This window comes from Cutaneotrichosporon oleaginosum (genome assembly GCF_008065305.1).
Source record: "Cutaneotrichosporon oleaginosum strain ATCC 20508 chromosome Unknown ATCC20508_contig02, whole genome shotgun sequence".
Taxonomy (NCBI): domain Eukaryota; kingdom Fungi; phylum Basidiomycota; class Tremellomycetes; order Trichosporonales; family Trichosporonaceae; genus Cutaneotrichosporon; species Cutaneotrichosporon oleaginosum.
Window position 1 is genome coordinate 3576705 of NW_027072171.1, and position 26914 is coordinate 3603618.

At 61.3% G+C, this 26914-nt stretch overlaps 9 protein-coding genes across 9 annotated transcripts; 4 read left to right on the plus strand and 5 right to left on the minus strand.

Annotated features, from left to right (window-relative positions):
• Nucleotides 1–2134: 2134 nt before the first annotated feature.
• On the minus strand, nt 2135–3269 carry COLE_03094 (uncharacterized protein; the record flags this gene model as incomplete). Its single annotated transcript, XM_018422717.2, has 2 exons — nt 2135–2600; nt 2704–3269. The coding sequence occupies 2 exons, from the start codon at nt 3267–3269 to the stop codon at nt 2135–2137; spliced, it is 1032 nt and encodes a 343-aa protein (XP_018280140.1).
• Nucleotides 3270–3912: 643 nt separating this feature from the next.
• Nucleotides 3913–4892, plus strand: COLE_03095 (uncharacterized protein; the record flags this gene model as incomplete). The annotated part of the gene is made up of 2 exons (XM_018421278.2): nt 3913–4086; nt 4635–4892. 2 exons carry the CDS (start codon nt 3913–3915, stop codon nt 4890–4892), a joined length of 432 nt encoding a protein of 143 aa, XP_018280139.1.
• Nucleotides 4893–5207: 315 nt separating this feature from the next.
• COLE_03096 (uncharacterized protein) lies at nt 5208–6059 on the minus strand (the record flags this gene model as incomplete). Its single annotated transcript, XM_018425283.1, has 1 exon — nt 5208–6059. One exon carries the CDS (start codon nt 6057–6059, stop codon nt 5208–5210), a length of 852 nt encoding a protein of 283 aa, XP_018280138.1.
• A 1851-nt stretch (nt 6060–7910) lies between these two features.
• COLE_03097 (uncharacterized protein) lies at nt 7911–8360 on the minus strand (the record flags this gene model as incomplete). Its single annotated transcript, XM_018424781.2, has 3 exons — nt 7911–8012; nt 8054–8112; nt 8150–8360. 3 exons carry the CDS (start codon nt 8358–8360, stop codon nt 7911–7913), a joined length of 372 nt encoding a protein of 123 aa, XP_018280137.2.
• A 773-nt stretch (nt 8361–9133) lies between these two features.
• COLE_03098 (uncharacterized protein) lies at nt 9134–10742 on the plus strand (the record flags this gene model as incomplete). Its single annotated transcript, XM_018422716.2, has 2 exons — nt 9134–9196; nt 9540–10742. The coding sequence occupies 2 exons, from the start codon at nt 9134–9136 to the stop codon at nt 10740–10742; spliced, it is 1266 nt and encodes a 421-aa protein (XP_018280136.1).
• Nucleotides 10743–11595: 853 nt separating this feature from the next.
• On the plus strand, nt 11596–13893 carry COLE_03099 (uncharacterized protein; the record flags this gene model as incomplete). Its single annotated transcript, XM_018422715.2, has 3 exons — nt 11596–12381; nt 12421–13423; nt 13457–13893. The coding sequence occupies 3 exons, from the start codon at nt 11596–11598 to the stop codon at nt 13891–13893; spliced, it is 2226 nt and encodes a 741-aa protein (XP_018280135.1).
• Nucleotides 13894–14891: 998 nt separating this feature from the next.
• Nucleotides 14892–16653, plus strand: COLE_03100 (uncharacterized protein; the record flags this gene model as incomplete). Its single annotated transcript, XM_018422714.2, has 5 exons — nt 14892–15094; nt 15288–15342; nt 15417–15652; nt 15721–16003; nt 16045–16653. 5 exons carry the CDS (start codon nt 14892–14894, stop codon nt 16651–16653), a joined length of 1386 nt encoding a protein of 461 aa, XP_018280134.1.
• A 138-nt stretch (nt 16654–16791) lies between these two features.
• Nucleotides 16792–18883, minus strand: COLE_03101 (uncharacterized protein; the record flags this gene model as incomplete). Its single annotated transcript, XM_018422713.2, has 2 exons — nt 16792–18540; nt 18599–18883. 2 exons carry the CDS (start codon nt 18881–18883, stop codon nt 16792–16794), a joined length of 2034 nt encoding a protein of 677 aa, XP_018280133.1.
• A 2733-nt stretch (nt 18884–21616) lies between these two features.
• COLE_03102 (uncharacterized protein) lies at nt 21617–25672 on the minus strand (the record flags this gene model as incomplete). The annotated part of the gene is made up of 3 exons (XM_018427192.2): nt 21617–23884; nt 24129–25383; nt 25452–25672. The coding sequence occupies 3 exons, from the start codon at nt 25670–25672 to the stop codon at nt 21617–21619; spliced, it is 3744 nt and encodes a 1247-aa protein (XP_018280132.1).
• Nucleotides 25673–26914: the final 1242 nt, after the last annotated feature.

Below are 26914 nucleotides of genomic sequence, written 5' to 3' on the forward strand. Positions count from 1 at the left end.
AGAAGAGTGAGGGTGCCAATGGCACCGCAACGCCAGGAGTTCGGCGTGGAACCAGCGTTTTGTCGGGAGACCGCCGTGTGAACGGCAGACTACAGACTGTGAGACGGCCCCGTGATGTAAGCTGACGCCAGCCACCACCGTTCCGCCCTAACCTCGTCGCCGACTTTGAAAGCTCGTCGGCGCTTCTCCGAACACCTCACATTATGGCGCACTGGGAGCCTATCTCGCTTCTACATTCAGGCCCGGCCTTCTTGGACAAAGCGAAAGCTAAGGAGTTGCTCCACGGCATTCACCCGCCTTCCTGGTATTCAGCTGCCACGGATGCCGACGACGAGGATGCTAAGCTAGAAGGCTGCTGGTGGGGTGCAGTGACGAAGGACGACGCGTACGTCGGGGGCTTGCCGACCGCTCCTCATATGATCGAAGGACCGTCGAGCAAGCGCAGGCGAGTGGCGCGGCGAAGATCGCCAACGCCGAATGGCGACATGGAGATGTCTGAGTCGCAACCGCCGGCGCTGGTCCCCTCCAAGCCCGTGTCATTGGCACGGGTGGTCGACCGTGCCATTGACAAGCTTACGGACGCGCGCAGGACAATGCACACTGTCCAGGAGTTGCAGCGCTACTACGAGGGCGATGGGACAGATCCGGAACCGCAACCGCTAGAGCCAATAGAAAGCGTGCGCGCTGGGCTCACCAAGCAACGGAAAGAGCTCAAGCGCAAGCGAGAAGAGGCCCGCGCCGAAGGCGCCGCGCGACGGAAACTCGGCGGGGAGGTTGGCGCCGCAGAAGCTGCTTTGGAGCTTAAACGTTCCACAGCGAGCTTGTTAGCCCACGCAGGCTTCGATGGTGAGTCGATGTGCGAGGCGGAGGACTGACAACAGGCGCAAATGATATTCCTCTCGACCTCATGACACGCGTGGCAGGCGACTACATCCGCAACATTGGTCGTACCTTCCGCCTCCTCTTAGACGGTTTCGCACACCAGATGAAGCCAGACGTGAGTTCACGGGGTGCCTAGATCCGGCTGACCCGTAGGAACTAGTCCTCCATGTGCTGCACGAGAACGGACAAGTGAAGCTACATGACCTCGAGTCGCACATCAAGGACGAGATTGAGCGCGACAGTGCCAAGGTTGCAGAACAGCAGCGCAAGATGCGCGCGGCATATGCTGAGCTCACAACGGCGCCCGTCATCGAAGACGACATGCTGCTGGCCGACGGCGGGCAGATGCTCCAACAGTGCGTCATGATCGGGCCATTGCTGACTCCAGTGGCGACTTTGCAGAGGACCTCGGCGAAGACTTCCTCGGTCTCCGAGAACTGGGCATCGACAAAGAGTTCGGTCTCTCGTCAGTCACCGTGCCCAAGTCACTCTTCTTTGGGCGGCGGAGGCGGGATGCTGCGGCGTTGGGTCCCAAAACAGCAGAACCCGATTACGCGCCGCCTCCGCCCTTCATCCCTCTTACAGCCGGAACGTATAAGGCCGCGACGCCGGCCCTGCTGCACGCATTCTACGCTGATCGTTTCGAGAACTCGCCGCCCGAAGGCGACGAGGCGTTCGACCCCCTGCATGCGAATATCGGCCCGCTCGGCCAGATCGTTGTTAAGCCGCCACAGAACGTGCCAGCGAAGAAGAAGAAGGATGACGACAAGAAGGAGAAGAAGCCGGCGAAGAAGACTGGGTGAGTGCGCAAGAGTCGATGCGAGCGCTTGCTGGCCCCGGTGACTGCGTATCTCCCGCGTTATCAACGCTGACATCAGCCAAACCGGAGTCGGGAAGGGAAACTGGATCAGACCTTCCAAGGAAGAACGTGAACGGCGTGCAGCAGAGAAGAAGGCCGAGCTCGAGCGGCAACGTGCGGCCGAGGCGGCGGCGGCGGAAGGGGACGAGGAGGATGCCGAGGGCGAGGACGAGTAGTGTAGTCTAGAGGACAGTCAACATGTATGTATGGGCGAGACTCTAAGTCTGTTGCTCGAGTGCTCGAGCAACCGTGCGAAGCCGCTCACATCCGCACATTCCTGCCTCGCATCGGAGGCATTCCGCTCTGCACCTCGGACCCACCCGTTCCCTTAGAGCTGTTCACTGATGCTTATTAGAAGGCTATACTACTTCTGCTGCTACTGGCTACAATACATTACTGGCTCTTTGCTGCGCGCGCCTTCGCCTCGGCGTGGCGCTTCTCCGCCTGTTCACGCGTCATCTGGGTGCCGAGGAAGTAGTCCCAGTTGGTGAAGAAGGGCTGGGCAAAGTTGGCCTTGATGCCGTAGCTCTGGTGGTGGATGTCGTGGTAGTCGGCATTGTTGTTGAAGAACAGCTGGCATGGATCCCACCAGAGCTTGTAGCCGCAGTGGTCGTCGACAGTCTTCCACGAGCTGAGGAAAAAGAGGAGGCTCGCCTGGCGGATGGTCATGAACGTCACCATGTGCGCGATGGCCGCACCGAGCGAGTCGAGCAGCAGTCCCTCCACTGGGTGGTTGTAAAGCGCGCCAAAGGCGAATGGCACGTACAACCGGTGGTGGTGCGAGTGAAACTGCTTGTAGAGCCAGGGGTAGACGTGCATTGTGCGGTGCAGCCAGTACTGCCAAGTGTCGATGACACAGCTAGGTGTGAGTGTATGAACAAAGAAGGTGGGTTCTAAAACGAGGGCTGCAGCGCGCAAAGGCACCCGGAAACGGGACGTGGGCGCAACAGATGGAGACTCACAAGCCTGCGAACAGCTGGAGAGCTGGGATCGCCCACCAATACGCAAAGTTGACGAGACGGGCGCCGTAAGCTTCGAGAATCGACATGCCCACAGTCTTGCCGAGGAAGAGGAAGGTCAGGTCGGCAACTCGAGGTGCGAGCCATTCCATGGAGGCAAGGTGGTCCTTGAGGACCTCGGTGCGGAGGAGGGTCTCGTCCGAGTCAAGCACAATCAACCCGAGCACAGTTTGCACTACCTGCTGGAAAATGACGGCGTTGATCACCTGCCAAAAGCCGGCGCGGTTGCGCTTGGTGACCTCAGTGCTGGGGTGGATACGATGCCGCTCGAAGTAGGGCAATTCGAGTGTGTCAAGAATGTGGAAGATTGTCGAGAGGACCCAATAGATCGCGATCGGTGCTAGCAGCGACAGATTGCGGTCCGTGATCCAGTCAAAGAGGTGCTGTCGTGGGGAGAAATAGAAGGGTGGGTCGAGGGTTGTGGGAGTGATGGCTGCGAGGAGGGACGCGTTGTGCGACGCCGCCATCGTCGGCAACCGATCGATGAGGTGGGTCGGGAAGGTGTGCATGATGGGATGTGGGGTTGGGGGGGGGGGGGGGGGGGGGGGGGGGGGTTCGGGGGAGATGTGAGGAGGGATTGGAGGTAGGATTATATGACGAGTTGAAGACGCGTCGTGCGCGAGCGAGAGAAAGAGTGTGGATTGAAGTTGGATGCGATGTGGAAGGTTGAACTGGCCCTTGCGTAGGAGATCCCGGGCGCCGAGCGGCGCGTGCGTTTGCTTGATTGATTGTCGTTCAAGCTTTGTGCAACCCGCTCTGAAACAGCGAGACTGTGGCCAGAAGCGAACAGTGCGGAAAGAGTGGAAAGAGAGGAGGGAGTGGTGCGAGTGGGATGATCAATGAAGAGGGAAATGAAGAGCAATGAGCAAGACGAGGAGAATGAAGAGGATGCTGAAGACGACAAGGATGATGAAGACGAGTGGCGACGCGCTTGAACCGGGCGCCTTCCCTTCCCCCCTTTGGTACAGTGCCCGGCGGCAAGTCCCTGCTCCGGCCCCGAGGTTTTGTGAATTACGTACGCTGCATGCTTCAGGCACAGCAGGATTTTCGCTCACCCAAAGCTCCTCCACCGCTGTGATTCTCTCATCGGCCGACGAACGTTTGCCACTCAACACCCACTCGTCTTACCCACTTCATCATCCACCGTCGATCATGGGCCGTCTCCGCCGCTCTCGTACCCACCACGCACGCCGCGACGTCTCCCGTGCGGCCCGCACTCGCGTGCGCACAAAGGACCTCGACCAGATCCAGCACGACATCGACCACTCGCGCAAGAAGCTCGAGAAGCAGCCCATTGACGAGGACAAGCCTGGTCTCGGCCAGCACGTGAGTTGTGGTGTGGATGCGAGGTGTTGCGGGACGCATGGAAGGGAAGATGCACGACTTGGGCGCAGGCGATGAGCGGCATGCCTGGACTCTGCCGGGCTCCATGGTTTCGGCTCCGTCGTCACTTGGGAGCGCTCGGCTCTGTTCATGGCGTCTGCAAGATCGCCGGGGAGCGGCCTCGATGCTGTGTGGATGCGGTGCGAGGAGCTGTGAGTTAGAGACGCATGCCCGCATTGCGGGCACGTCTTGTGGACTGAGCTCCGGATCCACTGGTTGCAGAGCCGCGAAGTTTGTCCCGGAGACCCCAGAGGCCACTGGGAGAAACTACGAAAGTGTTTCTCAATCCAGCGTGTCTGGACCCGCCCGCTGGACAGCATGGACTGGGAACAGTTTACAGCGAGTGCGCCAGAGCTGTCGGTTACCTTGGATAGTACTATCGCCCTGGTACTGCTGTGCATTGCAGTGTTGCTCTGGTCATGCCCATTTTCTCTGCGGAATCTCCCCTCGTGACGGAACAGTCGCGCTCTCGTATCGCTTGCTGATCGCAGTACTGTGTCGAGTGCGGCAAGTACTACGAGACCGACGCCGCTCTGCGCACCCACACCAAGAGCAAGGTGCACAAGCGCCGCCTCAAGGACCTCAAGGAGGGCGCGTACACTGTCGAGGAGAGTCAGCGCGCTGCGGGCATGAGCGCACCGGACAACCGCCAGCGCGGGGTTGAGGATGTGGTGCGCCGCTTTGGCGAGACTGGTGTCGCAAGCAAGGAGGAGGCGTTTGCGCACTCGGCACCAGCACCCAAGGCTTAAGCTTCGAGACGCTGGGGAAGGGGACGGAGGTGAGGGTGTGGGCGACCTGGAGGGCAAAAGGTTCTAGACAGAGAGCCATAGACTGTTTGTATGATGTACAGATCACGGGCATCGAGGAGGGTGCGTTGGAGAGAGTGGGCCTTTGAACATCAGCTACTTCGACCTCGCACGCGCAATGAGCGCCAACTTGCTGGTAAAGATGAGGAGAGGTGTTCGGCGCTGGTACAAACGCAGTCGTTTTGGGAGACATCGATGCACCAAACCAAAGACAGCGCGACACAGCAGCTAGCATCGACCGACAACTCATATCTTCCCTCACGACCCACGCATGATCTCGTTCAGAGCGGCCCCACTCGCCGCGTCCCCCAGAGCGCTAAAGTCGCCCTCCGCGAGCGCGCTCGTCGCGCGCATAACTGCGCCCCATGCGACGCGGGCCAGCGCACCGCCAACACTTACGCGCCGCACGCCCATCTTCTCGATCTCCGCGAGGCTGAACTGCGACGCACCCCCAACGAGGAGGTTGACAGGTTTGGGCGCGACAGCCGCCACGACCGCGGCAATATGCTCGGGCGTAGCGATGCCTGGCGCGTACAGGCAATCAGCGCCGGCGTCAGCGTAAGCCTTGAGGCGCACGATCGTGTCCTCGATATCGGGGCGGCCGGCGATGAAGTTCTCCGCGCGCCCGACGAGAACCACGTCGTGCCCCGACGCATCGATGGCTCTGCGGGCGGCGGCTACGCGCGCCGCTGCTTCCGCGACGGGGCGGAGCGGCTCGGCGTGCGCCCCGCGCTCCGCGGGCGCCGAGTACGCGTCCTCGATAGACAGGCCTGCGACGCCCGTCTCGATTGCGCGCGCCACGCTCGCGACGACGTCGTCTGGCGTCGCGCCGAACCCGTCGACAAAGTCCGCGTTCACGGGCAAGTGCGAGGCAGACACGAGGTCGCGCAGGTGCGCTAGTGTCTCGTCCAGCGTCAGCGCGCTGTCTTCGGCGCTCCGCGTCCATGCGAAGCCGGAGGATGTTGAGGCCACAGCTTGGAAACCTGCGCTCGCGAGATAGCGCGCGCTGCCTGCGTCCCAGGGGTTCGGGATGATGAAGCAGCCGCGCTCGTGCAGTGCGCGGAAGCGGCGGCGGCGGTCAGCTATGGCAGCTGCGTCGGGGAAGGTCATTGTGGTTGCGTGGAAGAGGGAGCGCGAAGGTTGTGGTGGGAAGCTGAAATGGGTGAGTGGACTCGACGTCAGCGTCGGACATGGCCGCTCGGTTCCGCACGAGGTGGTGGCGGTTCCGTCGCGCATGCCGCACCGCAGCCACACCTCCAAGCAGCAGCGAAGAGATACGATTGCGAGTATGCGAGTACGATCGCGTGCGAGGAACCTAACCTGGCGATCTGGAGTCTGCTGATCTGACCGAGCGTGACAAAGGCCGGGACAGGCCGCAAGGGGCGCCACGGCATCGCATCACTATGGTCTCTGATCGATCTCTGATGGTTGCGATGGAATGAATGATGGACGGCCATGGACCGGCACGCGGCATGGAAGTCAAAAGGCGCGACGCGCGCGACGCCCCACTTCGCTGCGGCGTGCCACGCCAGGACTGCGCTCGCTGCGAACCTCGGACGACGGGCCATCGACGCCGCGACGCTGCTTGCGGGGCTTGTGGGGCCGGCGATAACTCTGCTTGGTATTTGGTGTTCATTCACCAATTCACCAGATTGGCGTGTCGCGGCTCCTCTCGTCTCTCGTCTCTCATCTCTCATGCTCTCAGTCTCTCGATACATGTATACACGTATACATGTGTCTCCTTCATCCCCTCGATCTCTTCTGATCTGTGCTGATCTGCTGCTCCGTCCTCACACACTTTCACACGCCGCGGCACGCCGCAGTCGCGATTGACGAGATCGCCGCGCTTAGCAGCGCACACTTCTTGCGCCCCTCTCCCCTGGCCTGCTTCCTCTGTCTCACAGCTCCACCCGGCACTTCTCGACTTAAACTACCACCCCGCTCCTTCTTCTTGCTCCGCATCCCTCACTTCGCGATCACTCCATCTCTTCGATCTCTTCGATCTCTTCGATCTCTTCCCCATATCCCCCAATCTGCCAACGCTCTTTACGCTCCCATGATCCCACTTCATCCACGCTTTCAACCTCAATCCCGCTCTCACTCCAGTGAGTCTTCTCACCAGCACTCTGGCCTGTCCCTCCCGTCTTGGCCCGGCGCGGAGCTCGGGTTCTTGGGCATGAGCTGCGCGAGGACGGCCATCCTAGCGCAGGTCTGCTGCCATTTATGAGCAGCCACAGCCTGCACGTCTCGCCCCGACGTTACATCGACTGGCACGGGATTTGCGCTCCGGATAGCTAGACGGTCACCTCCGAGAAGGCAGAGGCACTGCGAACCTGAGGCGGTCGCACTCCTATCCCCTGACTCGAGACACACCCATTCTACCTCCTAAAGCGCCCCCACTTTGCAGTCAGATATCCTCGCCGCGTTCACCTTCTGCGTAGCCTCTACGCTGAGACATGGTGTGCAGAGCTGTAGTGTCCATCTCGAGTGAGTGCTGATTACCGGGCGCGCTTTTTCCACCGTGCGCACCTCTTCTTCTCGATCCTCGAGCCTCGACATTACGTGCTCCTCGACGTCGCATGAGTATTGTGAGTGGGAAGCAGGCCATGCTGGCAAGTTGAAGAAGTTATATAATCCGTAAGCATGAGACGAGTATCGCGTTGTTTCCGCGCTTGGAGATGAGTAGTTCTGCCTTGCCCACATTATTGTCCACAGCAATGCGCCCTCGGTGGCCGTGGGTCCTGCATGCTATCCATGGCATTCGGCCGCGCCCCCCTCCATTCCATTGCTTCATTGTTCACCGCTCCGCCCAAAGTTACGCCGACCACATCTCTTCTGATTTTGAAGTGTGTCACTGATCACTAATAGTCACCGACCTCAGTCCCCGGACGGGTCCGCTCGCTTTCGACTTCTACGACCGCTTGGAGGCAACCTTTCAGTTTAGCACGACTCTCCCCACTCTCATCTCACAATCTGGAACTCGGCGGCAGCATCCATGGGGAGCGCAGCGACGCCGATAGCAGTACGAGCTGGGAGGCCGTCGGGGAAGATGGCAGGGTAGACCTGGATCGTCAGAAATGGGGGCGAGGGCGAGGATTGCCCACCTTGTTCAGGCCAGCGAGGTTGTTCTTGTAGTCGTTGAGGTAGATGGTAACGTTGACGACTAATATCAGCGTACTGTAGCTCAGCCAGACTCGTACCGTCAGACAGGTCGAGGCCCACGGTCGCCAGACGCTCCTTGGCAATGTCGAAGGCGACGGGGGTCTCAGCCTCGATGCCGCCGGGAACGAGCTTGCCGTCCTTCTGCCCGATGACACCGGCGAGGTAGACGAGGTTGCCTGTGACGACGACGTTGGAGAAGACGGCGGAGCCGCCTGCCTCCTTGATGATGTGCCTGCTGGACGTGGACATGGTGTAAGCTGGGGAATGGGGTATGGGGTAGTGGAGTAGTGGAGTAACGACGACGAGGTGACAGCGAGTTCCCAATTCTCATAGGGTCATAGTCGCATGGTCACAACAGGGAACAGCGTGGACGCCGGTTGCCTCTTTTGGCTTTAGCGGTGACGGGAGTTTCATGCCCTACCCCTGAATCTGACGCGTCCAAACGGTCTGTGCGTCGGGGATGGGCAATAATGCACTTGTGGCTGCTAGGGGAAGCACGGGAACGGCCCAAGCTTTGGGCCTAGACCCTGAACCTTTTCGGGCGTGCGCAGTAAGGATTCACGGGGATGCGCGTGAACGAAGCCAGAAATATCCATAGAGGTTTCTAATGGGGGATAATGGGGTGCTGGTTGTGCCATTAATATTTTGATAATGCCTGATTTGTAATTTGATCTGTACTGGAGTAACGGATTCGTATGCTGCGTGATGCCGAGGGCGACCAAGCAAGGCGAGGAGAGTGATGGGTCATGGCCGCCCTCACCGCCTGCCGCGCTTCGTCCCGCACGTCGCAGCACTTTAACACGCGGAATCGTTCGTCTTGTTGTCCATTATCTCTCGTCTAGCTGTCTAGTTGTAGCGCTCGAGTCTGTCCAGCCCCGCCCTCACACTCGTTCATCGGCACCTCGTCCCCTCGACAAATCGACAACAGAGCTGTGCTCGTCGTCGATCCCCATCCCGTCCCGTCCCGTCCCGCCTCGTCTCCCACCCCTCGGCCTTGTACTCGGGTACCGCTCTCTATCGCCATGCTCTTCAACTTTGCTGTCCCGGCCCTCGCCATTGCCGGCGCCGTTCTGGAGGCCCAGCCCGTGAGTGTTTAGCCTTACCTCCACCACCAGAAGCTGCTTGAGCTTTGTCGCTCTTACCTCACTCCGCTTCCGCTCCCGTTCCCGCTGCCGGGCCGCCAAAGATACGTGGACAATGTTTGGCCTCCGCTGCTCAGGCCAACACTGCACGCCGCCGCACGCGCAGCAACATGAGATACACATGTACAGCACACATCTCGCTCGAGATTGTCGCTTAATCGCGCTTATTCACCAATACCCCCCTTCTCAGTCTTCTCCGTGACCTTTGAGACGTTTCCGCGACAAAGGACACGTTTCCGTGACCCTCTCTTCCAACGCTTCCCTGAGTGACATTCCTAACCACCAGGCTGCTGCTCACAGCGTCGCTCGCCACCCTCGCTCCGCCCACCAGAAGCTCGCCGAGCGCCACCTCGCTGCCGCAAAGGACAAGCGCCAGTACCAGATCCTCACCCGCGGCGACGGCTCTCGCTGCCGCGTCCGCCCCTCAACCACCAATCAGGCCTCGACTGGCGACAACAACAGCTCCCAGCAGCAGCCGGCAGCCGCGCAGGCCTCGGCCCAGCCTTCTGCACAGGCGCAGTCCAACTCCACCTCTCCTGCCGGCAACGAGCAGCACAACGTCGACACTCCGGACACGCCCGACACACCCGACACCCCAGACACGCCAGACCAGCCCGGCAACAGCACCGAAACCGCTGAGACTCCTGAGACTCCTGAGAACAACTCTCCCGGCGGTGGTGCCGGGGCTGTCAACGGCGGCTCTGTCAACGTTGGCTCCAAGCTCGGCGCAGCGTGGCCCAACGGCGACTGGACCGGCGCCAACCAGCCCGGTTGGATCGGCAACTTTATCGGCTCGCGCACTTCGTGGTACTACACCTGGTCGCCGCACAACTGCAAGCAGAACGACGACCTTGGCCTCGAATTTGTGCCCATGCTCTGGGGCGCCAAGCAGGTCTCGGACTGGTACGCGACGGCCGATTCGTGGCCCTCGAGCGTGAAGAATGCCCTCTTCTTCAACGAGCCCAACCAGCACGACCAGGCCGGCATCGACATTTACAGTGCTCTGGGGTACTGGACCAACGACTTCCTGCCCAAGACGCGCGCGCGCGGCCTCCGCATCGGCTCGGCCGCTCCTACCTCGGCTCCCGACGGCGTCGAGTGGGTTGTCAACTTCTACAACAACTGCATGCAGCAGAACGGCAACGACAATGGCAAGTGCAAGGCCGACTTTGCCCCGGTGCACTACTACGATGTTGACGTCGGCAACTTCCAGACCTACCTCCAGAACTTCCACCAGAAGACTGGCGTGCCCCTCTGGATCACCGAGTACGCGTGCCAGAACTTTAACGGTGGCGCGCAGTGCGACGAGGGCCAGACCTGGGCCTTCCACCAGCAGATGGCTGCATGGATGGACAAGCAGGACTGGATCGAGCGCTACTCGCCCTTCGGCATGATGCGCAACATGCAGGGCGTCGAGCAGCACAACGCCCTCATGAACCCCAACGGCGATGTGACCGGCCTCGGCGCCTGGTACATCTCGAGCTCGTAAGCTCCTTCGCTCACCTACCTCGTTACGAACGTTCAAAGACGCCCCGCACCCTCCGTCCTCTTCGCTGGCGCAGGACCTCTGTAGCCTCCATGGTATGTTTGCCAGACCGACGCTGGCCGTCGATGCATGTCTGGTATGATGTCTGCCTGCTGTGGATGTGGCTCGCGGCGCTCGCCCAATGCATGCGGCGCCTGACGTCGTTCATGAAAATTGAGATGACTCCAATTCGAGATGACATGAGAGGCACTCGTTGCGAGGCACTGCAAGCGAGGGGTGAAAGGGAGGATGTTGCAGTGTGCCAGTTGCAGGTGGCGACGGGGTGTGTGTACTGTATTAGGGGGAGTAATGTTTGTATCAACAGCGAGTCCATGATGTCTCCCCCGTTTGTGGCGCTTATGGCGCTGTTGAGTTTGCGGAGTCCGTCATTGAGGTGAGTCATGGAACATGCCACCATTCTCGAAATACAGAGTCACGTGATCGTGCTTCCTAGTCCGCCCCTTCCACTCACACAGCATTCAATACTCATCGCTCATCATCCACTACTCACCAGCGTTCAGAGCAATATCGCCACGCAAAGCGCTTCATCAAGAGCGGCTAGAACAATAGGAATCTCTGCTCGAGCACGCATTTGTCACACGTACAACTGCGCAGATACGTACGTATCATCCGACAAGTCACCAGACAGACAAAGTTGCCATCACCGAACAAGGGCCAACTCCCGCTGAGACCGCACGACGATCGCAACTCGCCCCATCCACGCTCCACGCGCGAGCTCGCTTCATCAAAGGTCGCGCGCGTTGCTGAGCCCGCCATTCACCTCACCACCCCACACTTTGCCACCCACTCGCCCACCATGGATCTCGATGCGCCCTACGATGACGACGTGATCGTTGATGCGGATGGGGATGAGCCGATGGACGAGGGCATGGCCATCAGCGTGACGAACACGCCGGCCATTGCGCCTGTGCTGGAGGTGTTGGATGAAGACGTCGCGTTCGATGCTGAAGAAGCGGACGGAGACGCGGAGATCGTGGTTGCGGACGCGGAGGGGATCGAGGCTGTGGAGGAGTACGAGGAGCCTATGGGGGAAGGAGGGGAGGCGGGGGGGATAGAGCTCATCACCGGAGATGACGAGGTGCCGGAGGCCAAAGGGGAGACGCTGGGCGCCGAGGCTGGCGAGGCGCAAGAAACGCTGGTTGTCGCGGAGGTCGAAGTCGACGGTGGCGACCCGGCTGTGGATATGCCGGAGGAGGAACACGCAAGCGTCGGCAACCCAAACACACACGACCACGTCGCAGTCCAGCCCAGTGTCAAAGCCACAGCCGCACTGCACGATAGCGCCGCTGTCGCAGCCGACGCCACCCAGCCCGAGCCCGAACTCGAACCCGAGCTCGAGCCTCTCGCCCCGATCCTCCTGCACACAAACGGCGGAACGCGTGCACTCTTCAGTGCGCCCGAGTACGACGAGGGCGGCGAGCAAGTCGACGTGCCCGTGCTCCTGGCGGGCCGCGAAGACCTGGCGGACGAGGGCCTCAACGTGCTCTGGGAGCACGTACGGCGCGAGCTCGCGCAAGACGGCGTCACCGTGCACGGCGAGATGGTCGTGACGGAGAAACTGATGGAGCTGCGCATGGGCGAGGTGAGTGACGCAGGTGTTAATAGGAATTGCTGACACCAGGACGACATCCATCTCGCCAACGTCACGCTGCTCGACTTGCTGGCCCTGCACGAGGGCTGCGGGCTCCCGACGCCGGTGCAGCTGTTCGTGACGGACGAGCCACACCGCTTCATCACGCGCTTTGAGGCGATCAGGCGTGAGGTCGAGGCCGCTGAGGAGCGGGAGCGCACCGCGGAGGGTGCGGAGGAGTGGGGAGAGGAGTGGGCGAGCGAGGAGGGCGAGGGCGAGCACGCCGAGGGAGGGGAAGGCGAGGAGGTCGACGAGCATGTCGATAATGACGGAGCTCACCATGCCGAAGAGGCGTACGATGATGGCGAGGACATTGTCGAGGCCGCCGAAGACGACAATCCCGACGCCGAGCCCCACGCTGAGGGCGAGACTGCGGCCGAGCCCGCGCCGGACAGCGTCACTGTCGAGGAGGAGCTCGTCCAGGAGGGCGCGGGCGAGACTCTGGAAGACGAGCTTGTCGAAGACGACGGTGACGTGATCGAGCACGTTCATGAGGGCGACGAACATGCCCACGACGAGGATGCCGAGGGAGAAGGCGTCGACGGATACTATGAAGAGGAGTATGCCGAGGGCGCGGGCGACGACGAACACCACGGCGAGGGAGAAGGCGAAGAGCATCTCGCAACAGCCGATGCCGAAATCGACGACCATGCCGGCGCAGACGCAGAGGACGCCGACGCTACTGCGCCAAGTGAGGATGCCAAGGTCGAGGCCGAGGGTGAGGCTGAGCACACCGAGGCTGGGGCGACAGATGTTAGTGCACCGGAGTTCAACGAGCCAGAGTACGCCGACGATCACGTTGATGTTGGCGACACTGAGGCTGTACCTCCCGATGAGAACACTGGCGCCGACGCCGAAGGGCACACCGACCTCGATGATATTGTTACCGACGCTGAGGCCGACGATTACGAGTACGATGATGGCGATGAGTATGGCGTCGAGCACATCGGCGACGCTGCCATCGCCGCATCGGCTGAGGAGGCGGTGGAAGAAGGTGAGCAAGGCCGCGTGGTTAAGCTGACATCAGATGGAAGCCTCGCACCGACGCTTGAGGAGTACGAAGAGGATGAGCTCGCCGGTAACGAGGAGGACGAGCTCGTTGGCGACGCAGACCACGAAGAGTCCGGTGCAGACGGGCATGAAGCGCTCGGCGAGTTGCAAGAGCACGTCGATGAAGCGTACCCCGAAGACGCGGAGGGGCACGAAGCGTGCGAAGAAGATGAGCTCGACGCCGACGAGCACTACGGGGAGGGAGAGGGGGAGTATGAGGAGTACGAAGAGGCGAACCACGAGGAGGATGAGCTGGAGGAAGGAGAAGAAGACGAGCTTGCGGACGATGTCGGGGAACCTGTCAATGGCGCCTCGTCGCCAAGGAAACGCCCTCTGCCCGATGGAGAGGGCGAGGAGGTCGCGGCCAAGAAGACGCGGCTGGATGGTGAGTGCACTCGACTTGCGCTGGGCTAACAGCAGGGTGATACGCTTATCTGATTCATCATAGCTGCCGGGGATCGAACAAACTCCTGTAGCCTCCCGCTACTCGATCTCATACTCACCCCTTCTTCCCGGCCGCGGTCCACCTCCCCATCTATCCTCATCCCCTTCGCCACCCATCCTATCCGCTACGTCGCCCGCAATGACATTTTCATCTCGACCACTCTACATCTATTCGCGAATGCGCGGTTACAGCCGCGCGCCCATACTAACCCCAGCTCCTAGGTAAGTCCCAATCTCAACGAGGGGCATCCGCTCCATTTGCCTTTGGTCTCAACGAGTCGCCCGTGGGCTCTATTTGTCTAGTACCCTGCACGGTATACCCGCGCGATGTAGAAGGTTCATCTGCGGGATGTCTCGTTCTGGCCGTTCACATTCGGGTACTACTTACATCTCATTCACGGCCGCTAATCTGCCAAGGCCGTGCCGCTCAGGTACCCATGTCTTCTGCCTAACACGTCGGTCTTTGCATTCCACATCAGCATCCGAGATCTCGGGATGAGGCGCCTCAGGTCATGTAGAGTCCTCCCGCATGTTGCGCTCGCAGCGCGAGAGCTTGAAAGATGTGGGTGACGGTGACCGCCGTCTAACATTACCAGCGACCCACGTGTTCCGGATCCGGCGGCAGTGGTTGTGGCGAAGAGTTTGGACCATTCCGCTCCGCTCCTCTAACAACATTGCACCACTGTCAGCGAAGCAAGCCGCTATACGAGTTCCTGTTGGGATGGGCATCGTCGCCCACTCGCCCACGCGGCGGTGCGGTCTCCCCTCCGCATGCTCCGCGCACTCCGCGTGCTTCGCATCGAAATACTCCGCACCCGCGCTCGGCCGGAAATAAAATCATGACGTATGCTCCCCGCATCCCCGGATCGACAGCGAAAGTTGTGTCCACGCAGTCGCGTCTCTCCATCTCTCGAGCTCTTAATACCCTTCTCTCTCCACTCTCCTCTCTTCTTTCACCTCTGCTCATCATGTCTTTCGGCGCCACCCGCCCCCTCGCGCGCGCGTTCGCGCCTCGCGTTGGGCGACTCCCTGCCCTCAGTCGGCCGCTGTGTCGCAATATCACCACCACCCCGCCCGCGCCCATCAACCCTTCCTCGGCAGCGCATGACGGGGGCAACGTCGAGGCGCCGCATAACGGCATCAACGTCGACACGCCTGTGCGGATGGACACGTGAGTGGTGCGCTTCCCGGAATGCGGAGTCGACGCGTGGACCGTGGGCGAGCTGTTTTTGAACTGGCTACTACGGAGCGGAAGCGGTACAACTTTGCGCCTTCCTCGCCGCCTCGTTGATCAGCTCGCTGTGATTGCCTTCCCGCGCCCGCAACGCCGACGTTCGAGCACTACCGCCCGTAACTGACACTAGTGCCCCGACGCCCGCGCCCGGCGATGACTTTCCGATCGTAATGGTTGGCGCTGGAGTGAGTCTGAAATAGTGGTGTGGATTCCCCCTTGCCCCATTCCCCCTCCTCTTTCGACACCCCGCTGACCTCAGAACATTATGTTTGGCTCGCAAGCCGGGCCGTGGAATCACTCGTTCCGCATCGAGCACAAGCTCGGTCCCCGCCTCAAAGTCAAGGCACTGATCGATCCGGATGCGGCGCGCGCTAGAGGCGTCCTTGCCAAGAAGTGCGCGAGCTTCGTGGAGACAGCCTACAAGGACACGCAGGTATACCCCAACATTGGCGAGTATGCGAAGGCGCTCGCGACGAGCGGGGAATCTGGACCTCGGTGAGTCGGGTAGTCATCACCGTCTGGTGATGGTAAACGCACCTTCCTCATCCAGCGGCTGATCTCAGGGCTATCATTGTCGGCACACCGCCAGCGTTCCGAGGCGGCGTGGCTGAGGGCCGCCATCTCGAACTCGACCTGATCAAGTACTTTCCCACTGTCGGATACTTCATTGAGAAGCCCGTATCGACGGCGCCGATCGACGAGGTTAAGCAAGTCGCGGCTGAGCTGGTCAAGAACAAGAATGTTGTGTCGGTGGGGTATATGCTGCGGTACCTGCGCTGCGTGCAGAAGATGAAGCAGATCATTCACGACAACAACCTCACCGTCATGGCGACCAACGCGCGATACGTTAGTAGCCCGCGGTTCCCCTTCGACGCGACTGACTCCAGTCTGCGGCATACCAATCGATCGACAAGCCCGCCTGGTGGGACAAATCCAAGGATATGGGCCCGGTAATTGAACAGGGAACGCACTTCTGCGACCTGTCGCGCTACTTTGGCGGTGATGTGGATATCTCGTCCGTCGTCGCTCACAGCGTCGAGTACGACGAGGCGCCAGGCAAACTCTCCGCCATTCCCATCAACGAGAGCGAGATCCCCGAAGACCAGCGCATCCCTCGCATCACGGCCGCTGTGTGGAAGTATGCGAACGGCGCTGTCGGCAGCTTTACGCACACAGTCGCGCTCCAGGGTACGCTGTACGACTGCGAGCTCGAGGTATGGGCGGACGGTTACCACATGCGCCTGATTGATCCCTACAATGCGCCGCAACTCCTCGTCCGCCGGCCTGGCGATGACCACAACGAGCGCCATCAGTTCACCGACGACGACCCCTTTTTCTCGGAGATGAGCGCGTTCATCGACAGCGTCGAGGGCAAGCCGGACAGCCATATTCTCAGTTCATTTGAGGACGCGACCAAGACGTACGAGCTTACATGGGCGATTCGCCTCGCGTCCGAGAAGAGCGCAGCGGCGCGCAGGGCGACCTCCAAGTCCTAGCTCCACTTCCCAGATAGACACTAACACAGAACATTGGAAACTGTGGCGATGTATCATAGTGCGTGTAAAGGTCAGTCATCGGCGAGAGACGGGGCGAGCATGCGAGCATAATGCCTACAACAACTGTTTGAAACAATCCTATTCTCTCTTCCCATCTGCTCCTTTGCCATGTGTTGCACTCTCCTCCGACCCGGCAGATCCCTTACCCGCCCCTTCCTTCTCCAACTCTGGCGTGGTCTCCGGCGTCGATCCCCCGCTCCCAGAGCTCGTGCTGCCCCCGCCCTCACGCAGCCGCTTCCGCTCGCGCGCCTCCACAAGCTTGGCCTCCATGTCCTGTTGGTGCACGGGTTTGGGGAGGATGGCGTCGGCGCCGGCTGAGCGGTACTCGTGCTGGTCCTCTTCGAGCGCATTGCCGGTGCACCCAACGACGAAGAGGTGGTTCCCGCGGTCACGGAGCACGCGCACCGCCTCGACGCCCGACATGAGCGGCATCTGGTTGTCGAGGAAGACGACGTCGAACTCGGTGGACGCGATGGCATCGAGCGCGCCCTGCCCGTTCTCGGCGTTGCGCACGTCCGCGCCGAGGCGCTGCAACATGCGGGTCATGAGACGGCGCGTGAGTGTGTCGTCATCGACGACGAGGACGCTCAGTCCATCCCCAATGCGCTGACGCGTGGTCCGCGGCGTGCGTGGCGGCGTGCGCGGCGCAAGCGTTACGGGTGCTGCGAGGGAGGGTGCGGGTGGCTCGGGCGGCGGCACACCGGGCGCGGGGGGCGGCGCCGTCGTCGTCGGCGAGATCACCGTCGTCATGGGCGGGAAGTTGGCCGCTGTATTTGACAGGGGCGAGGCGGCACCGCTCTCTGGCGGCGTGCACGACGCCGTCAGACCCCACTGCTCGTCCCAGACCTGCATAGACGCGCATGTGCTCACGCTCGCGTTGCTGTCTGCGCGCGAGCTCGGGCGGGGACATGGCTGATCGGTCCCACTTTCCGTGGCGCCACCCACGCGTTCAGGGAGGGACGAGAGGCGCGGGCGCACTGTCGGGCGCGTGCGGTCTGGCGCGCTGCGCAGCTCAATCAACGCCTCCGAGCCCGTCGAGCCCCATCGCCGCTTCCGGGTCGGCGAGCCGAAGAGGGAAGGCGACGCCGGCGCCGTGTGCGGCGGCGCGTCGAAAATCGGATACTGCAGCTCGAACCAGAATGTGCTGCCCACGCCGAGCTTCGAGTCGACGCCGAGGCGCCCACCGCTGATCTTGACGAGCTGCATCACGAGCGCGAGGCCGAGTCCCGAACCCTTGCCGCCTTGCCGTCGTCCTATCTCCGTCTGGACATAGGGTGAGAAGAGGCGGTTGTCGACGAGGTCGCCGGGTCTCAGGCCCGGGCCGGAGTCGTGCACTTCGATGCGCACGATAGCGAAGCGCTTTTCGCGCGAACGCCTCGACACGCTTGAGGGCGGAACGAGGGAGAGGCGCTTCTCGTCTGGAATGAGACCCAGTTCGACATCGCGCTCTTTATCTGAAACCGCAGTGGTCCCCGTCCCGAAGGTGCCGTCGCTGGGCGCGCCTTCGTCGATCACGGCGACATTGTCCTCCTCAGATGGTGCAAGCAGGGTGGTCACGACCTTGACATTGCCTGCGCGCGTGAACTTGAGGGCATTGGAAACGAGATTGCTCAGCATTTGTCGGAGTCGCATTTCGTCGCCAACCAGCAAGCCGAGGTTGTCAATGCGGGGATCCAGGACCATGCTGAACTCCACGTGCCGTGCGTCCGCCTGCCCTCGATGTGAGAGCGCCACGACCTGGACCGATTTGTGGAAATCGAAGGGCTTACGCGCCTGTGTGAGTTTTCCAGACTCCATGCGATTGAACGACAACACATCGTTCAAAACCTGCGAGTCAGCCAGAACAGCGTGGATGCACTCAGGTAGCGCCGCTGAGCTCGCTCACCTTCTCCATCATGCCGAGACTCGACGTCAATCCGTGCACCATAACCTCTTGGTCCTCGTCGAGGCCCTTCAGCACGCCCTCGCCCTCGAGGTTCTGGACGGCTAGCATGGCCGTGTTGAGCGGCACGCGCACCTCGTGGAAGATGTACGAGACGAACTGCTTCTTGCTGTGCTCTGCGCGGCGCTCCATCGTCTGCGCCGTCTGCAACTCGGTGTACTGCGCACGCAGCTGCTGGCGGAGGAGGAAAATCTGCCGGTCCGCCCGCTCGCGCCAGTACGCCCACATGCTGATGTAGATATGGTAGAGCACGAGGCACACGGGCTGGCGCACCCACGGCTGCTGCCTGTGCCAGTCGGGCACGAACATGATCAATGTCATGATCATGTACAGGAAAGCCATCATGACGCAGAGCACGCGCTGGCCCCAGAGCCCGATGAGGGCGATGGTCGGCAGGCCGAAGAGCAGGCCGAACATGTACAGGAACATGCGGCTGCCACACTGGTTGCGCGGTGAGCCTTCGCCGTACTTGTATCCGCAGCGATACTGGCGTCAGAATTTATCCAGCGCGTGGTGGGCGGAGAAATGACGGCAGCCGCGGCTTGGCAGTCTTGGGTTGTGATGGAGCGAGGCTGACACGCACCATTTCAATGCTTTGCAAGAATCCGGTCGACCACGTTGCAAGCAGCACGAAGGGCTGGTACAGCCACTGGAAGCGGCGCGGGCCATTGAAGCCAACCATGAACGGTAGGGGGACGGTGAAGATGCCGACGATGCCGACATATGAGTAGTAGTGGTATGCCTCGTGTTTTCGCTGCAAGACCGCAAAGAGGATATATTGGACGACGAGGAAACAAGCGGCAAGCATGGCGCTGCTCTTCTCTGCTATCCAACGCTGGCGCGTTAGCACCCGCCCTCTGCAAGTTGGATCTTACCTCTCGGATAAATTGCCGCTCCATCCGAGGATCGGGGAAGCGGCTGTCGACATAGTGGAGGAGAGGGACAATGACCGAGTCGCGGAAGAAGCTCGAGACGCGACCTGTGGTGGTGCGCGTGCTCGCGACGCTCGCTGTATCCGGCACGCTCTCCTTGTCGACGGTACTGTCGATGCTCATGCGGCGGTTTGGCCCAAAGGACGAATCGACGACGACGGCGCTGACGCTCGGAGCGTCGGAGCTCTCGTCCTCGTCCTCCTCTTTCCGGGGACAGCGATACTCTGCGTCGTTGGCGAGCATCCACCCGCCGCGGCGGCGTTGGCTCCCAAACTGCGTGCTGGTGCTGTGCGTCCGTGCGAGATTCGACCGGCTCGATGTGCTGCCGGACGACGATGAGGCGCTGCCGCTCACGGGCGCCGAAAGGACGGCGACGTCGGGGTGCGCGGGCGGGGCGAGGTGGCTGGCAAATGTTGAGAGGGCGGAGCGGACGCCGAGGCGGCGCGGCTTCTTGATGCGTGCGCGCTTACGCGCCCCAGAGGGATTGCCGACGCCCGCCGCCACACCGCCAGGCATGCCGGCGGCGGCGGCGCCGCTAAGCTCGTACTGGGGCATTGGAGCGGGCGCGGCGGCGGGGCGAGGCGGGGCACGGTGGGAGGAGGCGACGGTTGCGCCGAGGAGGGCGAGGGCAGGGTGCTACAGTTACAGTCAAGCTTAGCGAAGCGAGGGTGTGGTGTCGGTGTGCCAGAGAGCCGACAAGAGATGAAGACTAGATTCGCATGAGGTGATGTTTATGCGGGTGGTGGGGAGGCTGTGGTATGTGTCGGCGGTGTGGAGTGTGCAAGTGTCGAGCGGGTCAAAGCGATGTGAAGCGATGTGATGGGAGGTGACAGCTGGCAGCTGACAGAGCACGGAGGAGAGCAAGGAGCAAGAGCAAAGGAGAGACACGAAGGAGAAAGCAAGGATGCAAGGAATGATGGATGGCGAGACGAGGTTGTGGGATGAGCCATGAAGCCGTTGTGCTGCATCCCACTCAAGTTTGTATTGCTGCTGCGCCAAGCCTGGCTCTCGAGGCAGCTGAGCAGAGGCGTAGATTTGGCGGTATGCCTCCGCAGTGTCCAAGCGGCGTCTGCCCTTGGCCTCCCTCCCCCGTCGGCCTCATGCATCTCTCGTGCTGCCGCCACTCCTGCTTTGCTCTCCTGCATATTCTCCTGCAGCCCGATGGAGCGAGACCAAGGACTATGGACCAGGCCGACCAGGCCGTCCCCCTCACTCCTGACACTGCGCCGGGAGAATGGGTCAGCTACGAGTGTGCGTTAAGCGGCGTACCTGATCACCATTACAACAGCTTGTTGTACGCGCCATACGCCTATCCCCCACCTGGCCCCGCTTGGGACAAGGTTAGCGAGGCGGCGTGCACAGCCTGGCCTGCGCCGACGCCTGCGCTATCCTATTCTGAGGCGTGCCCATCACCAGATCTACATGGACACGGTCGACGCTCGTCCATCGCTCGTCGCCCATCGCCAGCTCACACCCCAGTCTCACACAATGAAAATGACACTCCGCCTATGGCGTTCGCTGGCGAGGCCGCGGCCAGGGACGGGCGGCGAACGGGCGGCGGTCGGAGGGGGCGGGCAGGCTAACATTCTGTCTGACGGCGGGATCCTGAGACAGATGAATGGCGGAGGCGGTCAAGAAGGGCGGGAGCGAGGCGTGAGGAGGCGCACGCCATCCGTTGACATTCCCTTCAGGCAGCCCGCCAGGCGTCGATGCGTCGATGCGTCCGGTTGCACAGTGGCGCCGACGACCAAGTTCATCCGCTATCACAAAGATCCACGTTGCTTGTCGACGCCTCGTCTCGTCATCATGACACACGGTAGAGCTGCTATTAATTGCAAGCGAGCAGCCCACATGTGTGTCGTTCATGTCTTTATTAAATGTCACACGGCTGCGTGAGTGGTGATGTGCCGAGCGAGGCACGCCTCCCAGCCTCTTCCATGCCTCCACCGCGGTATCGCAGGATGCATGCATCCATGCCCAAAAGTAAAAAGGAAAAACTACAGTGCAACATGTACCCAGCTTACACTCACTACACACCCATCACGGCCGTGCACCCGGCCCACAGCAGATCGAGCATCTGTCGCCCGCTGTCGCTCAACCCAGTCCCTCGCCATTCCTCATAGCCAGTAGGACCCCATGCACTCTCGCCCTTACACAGACCCAGGCGGTCGAGACCCTCGAGAACGAACTCAACGCCGCTCGCCTGGTTGTGGCACACGGCGATAACCGTAGGGAACGAGCGCCCGCTCATGACCGCCGAGTCGTTGTCCGCGAGAGATGGGGAGCGGCTCGGCACCTCTTCTGCGCGTGCGTGGCCGTCCATAGGAGGCGTATTAATGCCCGCAGGCTTGCCTGTGCGCATCTGCTCGTTCCACGCCTCTAGGGGGATGACGGGGATTTCTGGCACGGCGCGCAGATCCTCCGTGTCGACAACCTTGGCGACCACACGGTATCCTCGGAACGGCAACGGCTGCAGGCTGCGAGATGCTCTCGACGACGATCGCGACGGGTCCCTATCGTCTTCGACAAGCGGCGGCGTCGCTGTCGGTGGCCGCACTGGTATGTGCTTCAGTCCACTAGACGCGTGGTCCGCGCGGCTGCCTCGCGGCCGCAGCAGCTTGGGCAGCCGTGACAGTGATGACGACATCGTGTTGCCACCCTCCCACACCTCATGGTGTGGCGACTCGGTGATCTTGAACAGCGTCGACGATCCTTGTCTCTTGGGGCTATCGATGTAGTTGGACGATCCGGACGAGTTGAACGGTGTGAACCACACCAGCAGCGCCTGGCGGGGACCGTCGACAAAGAACGGATTGATGAACGCCTTGCTTGCCGGTATGGTGTGGGTTAAGGGAGGAAGATTCTTGTCGGACATGATGGGGAGGACCATGGCAAGAGCATCCTCAGGCACAACCTCCCATGCTCTGCCCTCCTTCCACGGATGACCGCCGTTCTGCTCGTCCTCGATGCCGAGACCCAAAGATCCGAACAATTCGTCGGGCTGCTCCTCGTCTGCGCTCTCACTGGTGTACTTGCTCGAGTGTTGCGAAGACGCCGACGCCGAGTCGCTCTTGTCAGAGTTCTGGTGGGGCAGCCCCCGATGTATCGGTGTCGAAGACTTGTGGCTACCGCTGTTACCGTTGGGCCAGAACTTGCGGCTGGACTCTTTGCTCTCCTCGAGAATGTTGGTCGCCTTGAACAGGCCGCGCTTCAGCACACCCGAGAAGCCCTTGTCCTTCTTCTTCTCGTCATCCGTGTCCTTCCTGCCCTTGCTCCGCTTCTCCTTGCCGCCATTCTCTTCCTTGGGAGGGGAAGGAGAAGGAGGCGAGTTGTTCGAGGTGCTCGATGTATTCGAGTTCTGTTGACGCATTGCCGAGGAACGGAGGGGCTGGTTTGCATGGAAAGCCTGGGCCTGTGCGGTGGCGGTGGCGCTCGAGTCCTGACTGCCTGTGCGCCTGCGCTCGTCGGCCTCGAGGAGCATGTCAGTAGAGCTCGGGCGGTTGCGCGTAGCGGCGACGAAGCGTCGCGAGAAACCACTGCTCCGCGAGAGTTCGCGGTGCACTGGGATCGGAAGCTTGACACCGCCGTTCTCGGTGTGGACCGACTTGGACACGAGCGCGTACGCGCTGCACGGCGCGAGCACGATGGGCTGTGGCGCGCTCCCTGGGGGCTTGTCGGCGCTGCCCATGGGGAGGAGCCCAGGCATGGGCTGCTCAAGCTCATACTCTCTCGCACTAGTCCGTTTGACGCGCCAGACACTGCCCGATTCAACAGACCGCACGTCGCCGCTAGGGTAGATTTCGTACCGGCCCGCGCCTGGCGACTCCCATTCCGCGCGGGGGACCGGCCGAGTCGGAGTCTTTCCTACCGGCTGTTGCACGGGTCGAGGAAGTGCACGGAAGGTCCAATCTCCACGACGTCCTCCATATTCGTCGTCGAATGCGCCCACAAACTTGGCGAACGAGTCTTCCTCGTCGAGGCCGGGCCGGGCCCCTTGGCCTGTGAGCTCGTCGTTCCCCTTGGCGCTGTGATTGCTACGACGTAGTGAGCTCTTGCTGCCTGTTCGGCCGAGTTGGGTTCGAGAACCAGCGAGGATGAAGTCGATATCGAACTCGGACAGGTCGACGGGCTGCGGAGGGTGGAGAGATGGTGGCAGTGGTGCGGGCAATGGTTCAGAAGAGAGGTTTCTAGCATGAAGCAGATGGGAGGCGCGATGCAATGCGAGAGTAGATGGAAGTAGGCGGGGAACGGGATCGGAGAGTGGAAGGAGTGGAGGGAGTGGACGTTGAGGGGTAGCCTGCAAGGGTTAGCCTTTTTCTTTTTTAACGCCTGGGAGCGCCATGGGAGGGAGCTGGGAGCTGGGAGTTGGGAGTTGGGAGTTGGGCAGCATGGGCAGCTGGTGCGAGCGGCGAGCGAGGCTTGCGGCACGTGCGGCCCGCCCACCGCGCACGAGCCATTCTCCGGTCTCGAGGGCCTCTCTAAGCCCTCAAGACCCTCTACTCTCACTCGCACAATTGTGCACATCAGCTTGACAAACTCACGCCGTAATCTTCCACGTCTGGAAGGAGGTCAGGGTTGTCCCAAACTGTCTGATCGTCGAACAATGCGGCCTGATCCGCGCGTGGTGTCCGAGGGATGTTGACGGGTAAGCTTGGGCGCCTTATCGCAACCAAGTCATCGCCAGACGAGGCCGTAGTAGAGGGCCCACCCGGTGTACCGTGCCCGGCGGAAGACGAGCTCGCGCTTCCCTTGATACGCTCCCAGAGCACCAAGCTCTGACGGCGTGTTGAGGCTGGCGATGATGGTGAAGCGGTGGCAGAGTTGCCGCCCAGGCTGAGTCGAGCCCGAGCGCGACGTCCTTCTTCTCCATAGGTAGCCGCGAGAAAAGCTCGCCGTTGGCGCTCTGCTTCGGCCTGCTCGGCTTCTTCAAACGCAGAAGCCTCCGACTTTAGAGCCGATGAGACCTGCACAATACGCTGAAGAGAACCCACGGCCCCTTCCTGATCGTGCTCGGCAGCGTTGATCGAGCCGAACGTGAACCCTCGCCTTATCGTTGCCTGACCAATATCACTGCCGTTACTGTCCCGTCGCTCTCCGGGCACTGTCCAGGCACCGTAGTAGAGCTGCGGGAGACTGCCTCGCCTGGTATCAGACTCGGGCGCAAACGCACTGCCTCGTCGCCCGGCAAGGGCATCTGCGGGGTGGGGATTTATTGGCAAGTCGTTCGCAGACGACTTTGCAACGAGCTTGCCGGCAACAAGGGCACGTGTAGGCGACGGGGCTGAGAGAGTGGGGAGGGAAGGTGTGAGGGAGCCTCGTCGGCGGCTGGGATCAAACAATGGTGTAGAGCGTGGTGTCGGCCCTGTCTGCGAAGTAGACGGAGCTGGCAAGCTTTGCAAGGAGGGAGTCAAGGATGAGCGACGGTAAAAGTTGGACGAATATGCCGGTCTCGTTGCTGTGAGGTTGGACGCCCCACTCGCCCTGGAGGTCGAGCTCGAAACGGTTGCAATGGAATCGCGTCGCGGTGCGTCAAGTGTGTACGCCGAGCCATCTGGCGCGTGGAAGCCAACAGTGCGCATGGGGGATGAGCCGAACGGGAAGCCGCCTCCTTCATAGGTTGAAGATCCGTCCAGCTGCATGAGCTGCGGGGCGACAGGCGAGATGACATTGAGGCCTAATGGTGTAAGGGATCCGCGCCGTGGGTGATGCGTGTGGATGAACTGAGAAGGGTGGGTGACGGAGATGACGGAGGGCGTTGGCGGGGCCGAAGATGGCCCATCAAACGTGGCGAGGCTACTGCAGGTCAGTACAAGGATCCTCGCCAACACTACTGCTGTGACAAGAGAAGAGAAAGAGAGACTCACTCGTCGGGGAAGGTGCCGGGCATCTGCTCGTCAATGGGGTGCGACGAGTCGAGTGGATCCACGCCGGTGAATCTGCTCGAGATGCTGCCATTTCGGCGGGGCGGTGATGGAAAGGACGAGGGGGCATGCTGGTCAGTGTCAGTGGTGTGGATGTCGGGGCCATTGACGCCGATGCCGGTGGGCTCGTCCGGGGCAGCCCGAGAGTGTAGATCGGCCGTCATGATGTGGAGTCTGGGCCGATGGGCAGCAAGATGATGGTGGGGGCGGGCACGCCGGCGAGGAGAAGATGGGTCCCGGTGTCAACGACTGGTCGTTGGCCGGGGGTCCGCGACAGCCAAGGCGGGCTGGCTGGCCGGCGCGGGCAAGGGTCAAGGGATGTTGCGGGATGTGCACGCCACACGAAATTCGCCTGGGACGAATGGAGTGCAGGCAAAGTGGGATCGTGGATCGTTGCTGGTGGCTCTGTAGGTAGCGCACCAGATGTGCAGAATGGCGGGGATGGTGGAGAGGAGATCGAGGAGAGCGGTTCAGAGCGATAGCGGAGGAGAGGTGAGGGGATGTTTGGGAGGAAGAAGGATGCCGCGGGCACGGATGGTATGGGTGCGGCAGCGGCAGGGGCAGCGGCAGCGGATGTCCACTTTGGGGCCGTTCGTTGGTGCCGCTCGAGTGCGTTGTGGGCCGGGCGGGGGGGGAGTTTTAGGAGAGGAACATGGGTCGGTGTCGGAGTCGGAGGAGCGGGGGGGATGAACAGAGACGGAGGTGGAGGATGAGTAGACAAGTGCAAGATGAATGGAGATGGATGGAGGATGGAGGCTGAATGGACGATGGATGGCGACGAGGCTGGGCTGGGCCTGCTGGAGGGAGAGAGAGGGAAGGCTGAGGATGAATTGGCCAAAGGAGCCAGCTGCCTGCGAGGGAATCCACAGGGTCCAAGGGGAAAAGTGTGACCCGACAGGGTGGTCCCTCTAAGTGGGAAGCAAAGATAAGTGATACTCCACCAAGTCATTACAAATGTTACCAAGCTCGGGCTAATTGGCTAGTTGTGTTTCATGCCGCAGCTATCATTGATTATCGGCTCTCCCCGATTGTCACTCGCGTCTACAAATACAGTCCCCCACCGACTGAAACAACTGCGAGAGCCGAGTGTCTTGGAATGTGCGCTGCCTGGGACGGGGATCGGGGAGGGGGGTGGCCGTGTCTCGCATTGCATGATGCTGCATTATGAGCTGGAGAGGACATGTCCCAAAAAGAAAACGCAAAAAAAAGAGTCCGACGGCGGGAGGCAGGCACCATACAGATCAGGGAACGAGACCTGCAGGCACCGGTGCCTGGAATTGAGAGTGTGACCGCATGACGATCCTTTTACCTGACGCGCACGGCTTGCATTCATCCCCTCTTGGCCCATGGCCCACACTTGCATGCCGCACCGCGTCGTTCATGCCACGCGTGCCACGGCGTCGTCT